The sequence below is a fragment of the Elephantulus edwardii genome, unplaced genomic scaffold (assembly GCF_000299155.1).
Source record: "Elephantulus edwardii isolate Elephantulus edwardi_28Jun2011 unplaced genomic scaffold, EleEdw1.0 scaffold00213, whole genome shotgun sequence".
NCBI lineage: Eukaryota > Metazoa > Chordata > Mammalia > Macroscelidea > Macroscelididae > Elephantulus > Elephantulus edwardii.
This window is the reverse complement of record NW_006399963.1, coordinates 4,599,897-4,611,671: the sequence shown is the minus strand read 5'-3', so window position 1 is coordinate 4,611,671 and position 11,775 is coordinate 4,599,897. Positions and strand designations below refer to the sequence as shown.

Below are 11,775 nucleotides of genomic sequence, written 5' to 3'. Positions count from 1 at the left end.
GGAGTGTCAGAGACAGTGCGATTGGCACAGGACAGAGTGGAGTTTAGGGCTGTTGTACATAGGGTCGCTATGAGTCACAAGTGACTCAACGGCACATAACAACAACAATAACAACAACACAACATCTATGATTAACACCGTCACCCCCACCCTTGCTCACCCCTGTGCTTCCACCCTCCTCCTCTTGTATCTACCTCATTCTACAATAATAGTTTTCTATAGTATTTGTCCTTATGAGACTGAGATAGTTCACTCAGCATAATGCTCTCCAGTCCCTCCCAAGTTAGGTAGTGAGTTACAAAATCTTTGATCCTGCATGCTCCATCATATTCCATTGTGTGAATGTACCATAGTTTCTCAATCCATTTGATTGTAGTTGGACATCTTGGCTGTTTCAATGTTCTTACAATGGTGAATAACACTGCTATGAACATTGGTATACAAATCTCTGTTTGTGCCTCGGTTTTTATTTTCTCAGTATATATTCCAAGCAGTGGAAAAGCTGGATTATATGGAATTTCTATATTCAGCTTTTTGAGGAAGTGTCAAACTGCCTTCCAGAATGATTATACCATATTACAATCCCACCAACAATGTTTAAGAGTTCTTCCTATCTCTCCACATCCTCTCCAACATTTATTACTTGCTGTTCTGTTAAATTTTACTACTGCTACTGGAGTGAGATGGTATCTCCTTGTAGTTTTTTTTTTTACCTCTCTCTTATTGCCATGATATGGAGCATTTCTTCATGTGTCTGTTGGTCATTTGAATATCTTTCTTCATGAAAGATCTTTCCATGCCTTTTGCATATTTTTTAATTGGGTTATTAGTCTTTTTCTTGTGGAGGTCCAGGAGTATTCTGTAAACTTTAATTATGAGACTCTTGTCTAAGATGATACTGCCAAATGTTTCCAGTCGGTAGGTCTTCTTTTCACCTGCTGAAAAAAGTTTTAATGCACACAAGAATTTCATCTTTAGAAGGTCTTATTCACCAATTTTATCCTCTTTAGAGTGTACATTTCTGGCTGGTTTTGGCAGTCTCTTTATACCATAGACTAGGCCTTCTAAGCTTGATCCCAATTTGTCTCTGATGAACTTTATGGTTTGGTGCTTTACTCCCAGGTCTCTGATCCACCTTGAGTTGATTTTTGTGTATGGAGTAAAATGTGGATCCTGTTTCGGCTTTCTGCAATTAGCAGTCCAATTTTGCCAGCACCATTTATTGAAGAGGTTATCATTTCTCCATTTGATAGGTTTTGTTTTCTTGTTGAATAACAGTTGACCATCGATAGCTGGGTCTATTTCTGGGTTCTCAATTCTGTTCCATTGGTCTATGTGCTTATCATTGTACCAGTACCATGCTGTTTTGGTTACTACTGCTACTGCTGTATTTTTTTAAAAAAATTTATTTTATTCTGATTTATTTACAAAGTTTGAATGCATTGCTTTTCACAAAAGATTCTTCCCATTTCCTTTATCCCACCCACCCATAGAATTGTGCAACCCTACGATTAACACCCTATCCCTTCATCCTCACTCTTCTCTTTCTACCCTCCCCCCTCCCCTGCCTTGGATCCTCATACTCACCCTATAATAGTGGTTGCATACTATATTTGTCCTTGTGGTACCGAGTTAGTTCACTTGACGTAATGCTCTCCAGTCCCTCCCAAGTTGTAATCTAAAAAAATCATTTCTCCTGTGTGCTGTATAGTATTTCATTGTATGAATGCACCACAACTTCTCAATTCATTCGTTTGTGGTTGGACAACTGGGCTGTTTCTGTGTTCTTGCTCTGGTGAATAATGCTGCTATGAACATCCGTGTATGGGTTTTGGTTTGGTGTTTGTTTGTTTTGTATGGTTTTGAGGTCAGGGATTGCTACGCTTCCCACTTCATTTTCTGTTTCTCAGAAGTGTTTTGCTATTTGGGGTTTCTTTCCTCTCCAAATAAACTTGACAATTTCCCTTTAAATCTCCATAAAAAAAATCAATTTGGTATCTGTATTGGGATTGCACTGAACATGTAGATTGCTTTTGGTAGAATTGTCATTTTCACTATATTGAGTTTTCCTAACCATGAACATGGAATATTTTCCCATTTGTTTAGGTCTTTTATTGTGTCTTGCAGAAATATGTTGTAGTTTTCTTTGTATAGGTCTTTTGTATCTCTAGTTAGGTTCTCTCTCAAGTATCTCAATTTATGGTTGACTATTGTAAATGGTATTGCTTTCTTGGTTTCCTTTTCTGAGTTTTCATTGTTATTGTAGAGGAAGGAGCCCCACTAATTTTTGGATATTTTTGGATCTTATATCCTGCCACTCTAGTAAATTGGCCTACTAACTCTTACAGGGTTTTGTTGCTGTTGTTGAGTCTTTGGGGTTTTCTGTGTACACTATCATATCATCTGCATATAGCACTAGTTTAACCATCTCTATGCCAATCTGGATGCCTTTTGTTTCCTTCTCTTGTCATAGTGCCCTAACAAGAACTTCCAATACAATATTGAAATGATGGTCAACTGATCTTTGACAAGGACATGAAATCAGTGAAGTGGGGAAATGACAGCCTCTTTAACAAATGGTCTTGGCAAAATTGGAAAACCATCTTCAGGAAACTGAAGCAAAACCCACACCTCACACCTTACACAATAAACAACTCAAAATGGATCAGGGACCTAGAAGTAAAACTAAAGACTATAAAATTAATTAGATAAACACTAGGAACAGCTCTAGAAGCTCTAACCTCTGGCATGAATAAATTGCTTATTAAAAAACCTACAACCAGAAAATAATAAACTAGATGAATGGGACCTTCTAAAAATCAAGTCCATATGCACACTCCAAAACTTCTCCAATAAAGTAAAAAGTAAGCTCATAAATTATGGAAAAATATTTGGCAATGACATATCTGATAAGGAAATTTTATCTAAAATTTAGAGGATGACCTGAAGTGCTTGCTGCAGAAGGTCAAGGACTGCAGCCTCCTATATGGATTGAAGCTCAACATCAAGAAGACAAAGATTCTCACCACTGGGCCAATTGGCAGCATCAGTCTGGTTGGTGAAGAGATTGAGATAGTTAATAGTTTTAGTTTACTTGGCTCCACAATTAACACTCTTGGTAACAGCAGCCAGGAAATCAAGAGACGAATTGCATTGGGAAAATCACCTGTGAGGGACCTCTCAAGAGTACTGAAGAGCAACGACGTCAGGCTGGAGACTAAGGTGTGCCTGATCTGGGCTATAGTCTTCACAATTATGTGCTATGCATCAGGGAATTGGACAGTGAATAGGAATGATAGAAAGAGAATTGATGCCTTTGAGCTGTGGTGCTGGAAAAAAGTGTTAAATGTACCATGGACTGCTAGGAGAACAAACAGGTTTGTCCTGGAGAAGGTGAAGCCGGAATGCTCCTTGGAGTCAAGGATTCTGAAGCTTCATCTGACATACTTTGGGCATGTTGCAAGGAGGGACAGGTCCTTGGAGAGGGTCATCATGTTTGGCAGAGTGGAGGGGCGGCAAAGGAGAGGAAGACCTTTAATGAGACGGATCGATTCTGTGACTGGAGTGGTGGGAGTAAGTGCGCTTGGGATGGCTAGGTTGGTACAGGATAGAACTGCATTTAGAGCTCTTGTACATAGAATCACTACGAGTCACAAGACACTCAATGGCACATAACAACAACTCCAGCACCTCAACAAAAAAAAGGCTGACAACTCAATCACAAAATGGGCACAATATATGAATAGACACTTGATCAAAGAATAAATTCAGACAGCAAACAAACACATAAAGAAATTCTCAAAATCCCTAGCTATCATAGAAATGTAAATCAAAATAACAATAGATATTCTCAAGAATTTAACAGTCAAAAGGTGTGTTGCCTTGGGCAAATCCACATTCAAGGACCTCTTTAAAATGCTAAAGAGCAATGGGGCCAGTTTAAAGTGTGCCTGATCCAAAATGTATTTTTAATTGCTTCATTTGCTTTTGAGAGTTGGACAAAAAGACCAAAGAATTGATGCTGTTGTATTGTGGGATTAGAAAAGATTATTGAATATCTCACAGCAAATCTGTCCTAGAGGAAATGCAACCAATGTGCTTTTAGAGACAAAGATGGTGAGATTTTGTCTTTAATATACTTATAGCATGTTGTCAAAACTGGTCAGCCCTTGGAAAAGATATGCATGAGAAAAGCAAAAAGAGGGGAAGAACTTCAGTGAGATTGATTGGCACAATAGCTGCAAGTTGTTTACTTATATAAGTATGGTGGAGATTGTGAAAATAGTGTAGGACAGGGCAAAGTTTCACTCTCTTGTGGTCACTCAAATTGTCACTAAAAGTCAAAGTCAATTTGACAGCACCTAACAATAACAACAACAACATTGGAGACCTTGAATGGTGCAAACATTTAACACATTTGACAGATAATCAAAAGATTGGAGGTTTGAGTTCACCGAATTGTCTCAGAATAGAGGTTTGAAAATCCACTTCCCCCGACTCCATGCCCCCCCAAAAATCAACCATTGAAAACCCTATGGAGCACAGTTCTACTCTTACACACATAGGTCACCCTGAGATGAAGTGCTTTGATGGCAACTCCTTTTCATCATGATTATAACAACTTTGACACCTGTACCTAGCTAGCAGTTTAGAGAGAGAGAGTACACCTTGAGTGGTCTGTGCCCTGGAGGTATTTATTAAACCACGTTGCTACTTCATGGGCTTCAACACAAAGCATTAGAACGGCTCCATTTCCCCTTACCATGACACACAAGACATGATCACTGGCTGATATACTAAACATGACGGCTGGCTAACCTGCTGAACTGGTTATTTGTGGGATACTCAAGGGAAGGTGTGATGATGCAGCTATGGTCACTTTTCCTTCTAATGGCTAGAAAGATAATGTAGTGGTTGACATTACTTTAAACAAATTGAGTCATCTGAAGCATACCTACCATCCTCTATTCATTGCCCAGCTCTCAAATGCATGTTGTTGTTGTTATGTGCCGTCGAGTCGTTTGCAACTCATAGCGACCCTATGCACAACAGCCCTAAACCCTGCTCTATCCTGCGCCAACCAAACTGCCTCTGACACGCCCATGCCAATTACCCCAGTCACCAAATCAATCCATCTCATAGAGGGTCTTCCCCTCCTGCGCTGTCCCTCCACCCTCCCAAGCATGATGTCCCTCTCCAAGGACCCATCCCTCCTGGCAACATGTCCAAAGTATGTCAGACGAAGCCCCAGAATCCTTGCCTCCAAGGAGTAGCTTGCTTTAATCCTCTCCAAGATGAATCTGTTTGTTTTCCTGGCAGTCCATGGTACATTCAGTACTCTTCTCCAGCACCACAGCTCAAAAGCATCAACTCTCCTTCTGTCCTCCCTAGTCATTGTCCACCTCTCTGGTGCATAACAAGTGATTGCAAAGACCATGGCCTGTATCAAGCGCACCTTAGTCTCCAGAGAGACACCATTGCTCCTGAGTACTTTAGAGAGGTCCCTAACAGCAGACTTTCCCATCGCAATACGCTTCTTGATTTCCTGACTGCTGGTGCCAAGAGTGTTGACTGTGGAGCCGAGCAAACTGAAGCTGTGAACAATCTCAATCTCTTTGCCATCCATCCTGACGCTGCCAATTGGTCCAGTGGTGAGAATCTTTGTCTTCTTAACATTGAGCCGCAGTCCATACTGAAGGCTGCAGTCCTTGACCCTTCGCAGCAAGTGCATGAGGTCCTCCTCAGTTTCAGCAAGCAGGGTTGTGTCATCTGCATAACGCAGATTGTTAATAGATCGTCCACCAATCCTAATGCCACGTTTCTCCTCATAGAGCCCAGCCTCTCGGATAATCTGCTCTGCATACATGTTGAAAAGGTATGGAGACAGGATGCATCCCTGGCGTACACCCTTCCCAATTTTGAACCATGCAGTGTTACCCTGCTCTGTTCTGACTACTGCCTCTTGGTCCAAGTATAAGTTTCACATTAGCACAATTAAATGTGCTAAGAAGAATGTCCCATTCTTCTCAGAGTCAGCCACAGTTTGTTATGATCCACACAGTCAAATGCCTTTGCATAATCAATGAAACACAGGTAGACATTCTTCTGGTATTCTCTGCTTTCAGCCAAGATCCATCTAATATCAGCAACAATATCCCTAGTACCACGACCCCTTCTAAACCCAGCCTGGACTTCTGGCAATTGTCTGCTGATGTGCTGTTCTAATTGTTTTTGGATAATCTTCAGTAGAATCTTGCTTGCATGTGAAATCAATGACACTGTTCTGTAGTTTCCACACTCAGTTGGGTCACCTTTCTTTGGAATGGGAACAAATATAGATCTCTTCCAGTCAGTTGGCCAAGTGGTTGTTCTCCAGATTTCTTGGCACAACTTGGTGAGCACATCCAGGGCAACATCTGTTATCTGAAATACTTCAATTTGTATACCATCTATTCCTGGGGCCTTATTTTTTGCTATTTCCTTCAAAGCAGCTTGAACTTCTTCCTTCATCACCATAGGCTCTTGTTCATATGTTATTTCATTAAATTCTTCTGTATCTGCCAATTCCTTCCGGTACAATAGCAAGTGGTAAAAAGACCATGCCCTGAATCAGGTGCAATTTAGTCTTCAAACGGAACATCATTGCTTCTCAATAATTTGGAGAGATCTCTGACTACAGACTTTCCCAGTGCAATATGTCTCCTGATAACATGACTATTGGTACCAAGTGTATTGATGTGGATCCAAGTAAGATGAAGTCACTGACAGTTGCAGTCCTTTCTCCATCTATCACGATGTTGCCTATCAGTACTGTGGCAAGGGTTTTTGTTTTGCTTGATGTTGAAATGCAATCCTTATCTAAGGCTGCAGTGTTTAACCTTCTGCAGCAAATGCTTTAAGTTCTCGTCACTTTCAACAAGCAAGGTTGTGTCATCTTCATAAGGGATATTATTGATGAGTTTCCTCCAACCCTGATGTTATATTCTTCTTTATAGAGTCCAGCTTCTTGAATAATTTTTTTAGCATGTAGATTAATTAGATATGGAGAAAGTATACAACCATTATGCACACCTGTCCTAATTTTAAACAATGTAGTGTTTTGGGCATGTTGCAAGAAGGGACCAATACTTGGAGAGGGACATCATGCTTCGATGGTGGAAGGACAGAGAAAGAGAGAAATATCATCAATAAATTGGATTGTTTTAGTGATTGGGATAAAGAGGATAGATGTGTCAAAGACATTAAAGTTGGCACAGGATAGAGCAGATTTCAGGGCTATTGTACATAGGATTGCTATGAGTCACAAGCAACTTGATGACACATAGCAACACAAGTGTTCCCTTGTTCTGTTCTCACAATAGCCCCTTGGTCTAGGTATAAGTTTTGCACAAGGACAATTAAGATTATAAGATACAGGTTATAATTACAAGATGTAATTATAAGATTCCCATTCTTCTCAATGTTAGTCATAGTTTGTTTTGATCAAATGCCTTTCCATAGTCAATAAGGTACAAACAGATATTTGTCTGTTACTTTTTGCTTTCAGCCAGGATCCATCTGACCTCAGATGATATCCTGGTGTCACAGCCTCATCTACATGCAGATTTAACATCTGGCAGCTTTCTGTCTATGTACTGATGCAGCTGTTTTTGAATGACTGTCAGCAGTATTTTGCTTACATGTGATTTTAATTATATTGTCCAATAATTTGTACATTCTGTTGGATCACCTTGCTTGGAAATGGGAACAAATATGGATCAGTTGAGGTTAGTTGGCCAGGCATCTATCCCCCAAATTTTCTGACATAAAGCTGGACAATGAATAAGGATAACAGAAGAACTGATGCCTTTGAACTGTGATGTTGGAGAAGAGTATTGAATATCCCATGATTGCCAAAAGAACAAATAGAATCTTAGAGAAAGGGCAACCAGAGTATCCTTGGAGGCAAAGATGACAAATCTTTGTCTCACATATTTCAGGCATGTTGCTAAGAGAGACTATTTCTTGGAGAGGGACATAATGCTTGGAAAGGTGGAGGGACAATAAAAGAAAGGAAGACCCTGAGGCAGGTGAATTGACACAGTGACTACAGCAGCGAGCTTGAGTGTGTCAGAGAATGTGAGGATGGCACAGTATAGGACAAGGTTCAGCTCTGTTGCTTATAGGGTCTATATGTGTCATACATGACTCAAAGTCACCTAACATCAACAACCACCCCTTAGTCTTTTGTATTATATACCAACTACAGGTTTATGGTCTTCTGGCCTCCCACTATCATGCTCAAGTTACAGTAAAGTTCATGCCCCATTACCCCCAGGTTTATAGTCACCTTGTGACATATTAATCATTTCAACTGCACATGTCACATCATCATGATAATACAAGTCACCTTACTAAATGTTTAACCCAATTTTCTCTTCCTTCTTCTTGCTTAGGTGGATGGAGTGGAACCCTGGTTTCCCCTTAAGTATTGATGCCAAATGTCACAAGGATCTACCTCGAGACATCCAGTTTGATAGTGAGAAAGGAGTGGATTTTGTTCTGAACTACTCCAAAGCGTAAGTTCATAAGAACTCAAGAACACTGGGAAGTCCCCATAGTGGCCAGAGTGGAAAATATGTCTCTCACACTTTTCCAGTATATGCCTTGGGTGAAGGAACAGCTTTACCAAGCAACTTTCCCCAGACACTTTAGATTGTGTCTTGACTGCAAAGTGGCCTCTTCATTTACAGTCACAAGAAAATCTGTGTCTCAAAGTTACCACTTAGAGGATACCAGACAGCCAAACAATAGTGGTGTTTTAATCCCAGAAGTTCAGATATGTACTAGGAATGTCCCATCCTCACCCACATTACCCAACTTTGTGACACATGGCCAATGCAAATGTGGACAGTGTCCATGCTAAGCCTCAACACTGAGGATGCCCTGCAGTTCTAATGACCTGCTGACTTCTAGATGTGTACCTTCACCCATCCATTACAGCACTCCCATGAGGTAGGCAACTCTCTGCATCTAAGATAAGAAGTCATTGCTGCTGTTGTGTGCTGTCGAGTTGTAACTGACACATCGCTGACCATCCAATAGATTTTCAGAGGCTGTAAATCACATGGCAGATATCCCATCCTTCAGCAGAGCAGCTGGTAGATTAAATCCCAATGTCTTTGGGATTGCAGTACAGCTTCTTACCACTAGGCCACCAAAGTGCCAAATAAGGAGAGTGAGGTATAAAGTAAGCTTACTGGTAACAAATGTCAAAGATTCTGTTAATCTTTCATTGAGCTTGAAGTGTTGCAAGGGGTTTTTTTGGTTTTGAGAATTTTTTTTTAAGCTTTCCAAATCATGAGACTTATATAGGAGCTCAAATAGATTCCTGGCCCTGCCCTAAGGCTAGCTGAGGGGCATAGAAAAAGAAAAAGGGCTACCTGGCCGAAAGGGAACTGTGTGCACAGGTATAATGTGAGATGATCTTCTCACAGTTCTAAGGGAGTTGTGACATTTCCTGGTAGCTAAAAAGTGTAGCTTGTGTTTCCTAACCATACACCATTTGTAGCATGACCCTGGTTGATAAGAGAATGTCCTCATTATAGGAAATTGAGAAAGAGAGTTTCTTGCTTAGCAGGGCAGTGTGGAAATGGTGCTGAGTTCTGAGAGATGAGATGGGCTACCTCACCTGGAGACCAATATTTTCTCCACCTCACAGACCAACTACCAGGGATTGTTCCCATCAGGTGACATTGAGAAGGTGGCAGCTCCCTGAGAAGGCTTTGGGAAAGAGCAAGAAGGGTGCCTCACCTCTCCCACATTTTTCTTCCTAGAAAGTCAGAAATGCTATCACAAACCAGAGTCGGTCACTGTTCACCTCAATTCCAAATATGCAGTGAGAAATGGGTATCTATGAGAAGTCTTTATGAGAAGGGATCGTAAAGTCAGATCTGCAGTGCAGGAAGCTCTCCAAGCAACATTTGTGGATGAAAGGAGGGACCCAGGAGTGGGAAGACCTGAAGAAGATAGCAGCAGGAGGCAGGAGAATAGAGAGGAGTGTGGGATATGAAACTGATACAGCTTGGTATTGGAAAAAATAGAGACTAATGAAAGGTTTACACACAGAAACAATTGTAAAGGATTGATAGGCAGGGATGGGAGGGGATGGGGAACAAGCAGAAATTAGTGAATGGATGGGTAAGGTAAATGGAAAGGGAGGATATAGTGAGGTTTCAATAAGAAATTGTAAACAATGGCATTATACTATTGTACTTCTTGTTATAAAATGAAACACTGGAAATCAATTTTTTTGAGTCTAAGAAGGACTTTATTTACATGAACACTTAATTATAGGTAAGGCACTTCTGAGTATCTACATGCCCACATGCCTTCCATGGAGCTACTTGGCTTCAGGTTTTTTGTCCCTATCCTCAAGCTTGGGACTCTCAGGTGGCTGGCGATAGGCAGGAAAAGCCTCCCAGGGGCTGTTGAGGTCAAATTTGTGGAACTCCTGGGCCAACTCTACCGGCTCAGCCACCACCCGCTTCACCTCATCATCATAGCGAAGCTCAACATAGCCAGACAAGGGGAAGTCCTTCCGGAATGGATGTCCCTCAAAACCATAGTTTGTCAGGATCCTTCTTAAGTCAGGGTGATTAGCAAAGAAGACTCCGAACATGTACCAGATATCCCTCCAATTTTTAAAAAACCGAAACAAATTCTAATCACAGTGGGGGAAATGTAGGAGGAGAATCTGAAATAATTTTGAAGTTGTTCATCTGGATTTCAGGCAAAGTGGGGCATCATTATAAGGTGAAATTAGAAAATAAGAACTTTGGAGGAGGTATGTTATTGAGATTGGAAAAAATTATATATATATTATAATATACACACACATATATAAATATATATATGTGTGTGTATATGTGTATGTATTTACATATTGATCAAAATCACTGCCATGATGCCAGAAATGACTCATAATGGACCTTCCTGAAGTTTTCAGAAGCTGTAAATTGCATAGGAGGAGACTGTACATCTTTCTTCCTTGGAAGAGCTGGTGGATTTGAACCAACTCCCTTGGGTTGGCAGGAATGCAATTCTTTATCCACTAGGCCGCTAAAGCTCCGTGTGTGTGTGTGTGTGTGTGTGTGTGTGTGTGTGTGTACAGCTCTGGTAGCCTAGTAGCAAGAAGCTATGCTGCAATCCCAAAGGCACATGGTTTGAGGCCACCAGCTGCTCCACGGGCCTCTGAAAATTGCTGAAGGGTCAGTTATGGGTCAGTTCCAACTCTACAGTACTCAACAACAACAACAACGTACATGTATATGTATATGTATATGTATATGTATATGTATATGTATATGTATATGTATATGTATATGTATATGTATATGTATATGTATATGTAGATGCAAATATATGAAGGAAAAGGAAGGGAAGAGCAGATCATCTAATTAAGAATACCGGAAGAGGGCCAGAGCTCAGGAATCCAGGGAAGACAGAATCCTTATTCTTCAGCAACCTGAGCTACCATCCTCACACTGCTGCTGAGACTGAGCCCATTGCTGTAGTCACTGGGTCAAATCCATCTCACTTACAGTCATTGTCATAAGGCTGAACATAATAACAGGAAATTGCCTATATTTTCCCCTCAGAGTTACTGATGGATTCAAATCACTGGGAAACCTTTGAACCCTGGAGTTAATGATGCAACTTATTACAGACTAATAGTTATACACCAAATGTAATACACCAGAGCTCCCTAATTCTTCTTCCGTCTTCTTTATTCAT

General features: G+C 40.7%; 1 protein-coding gene across 3 annotated transcripts in view; it reads left to right on the top strand.

Annotated features, from left to right (window-relative positions):
* The window catches only part of ALOX5 (arachidonate 5-lipoxygenase), a 110,997-nt gene that overhangs the window by 48,708 nt on the left and 50,514 nt on the right, over positions 1 to 11,775 (top strand). For all 3 annotated transcript variants that reach the window (XM_006897720.1, XM_006897718.1, XM_006897719.1), the window contains exon 4: positions 8,436 to 8,558. In XM_006897720.1, the coding sequence (XP_006897782.1) occupies positions 8,436 to 8,558 (123 nt within the window). The remainder of the gene's footprint in view (positions 1 to 8,435; positions 8,559 to 11,775) is intronic.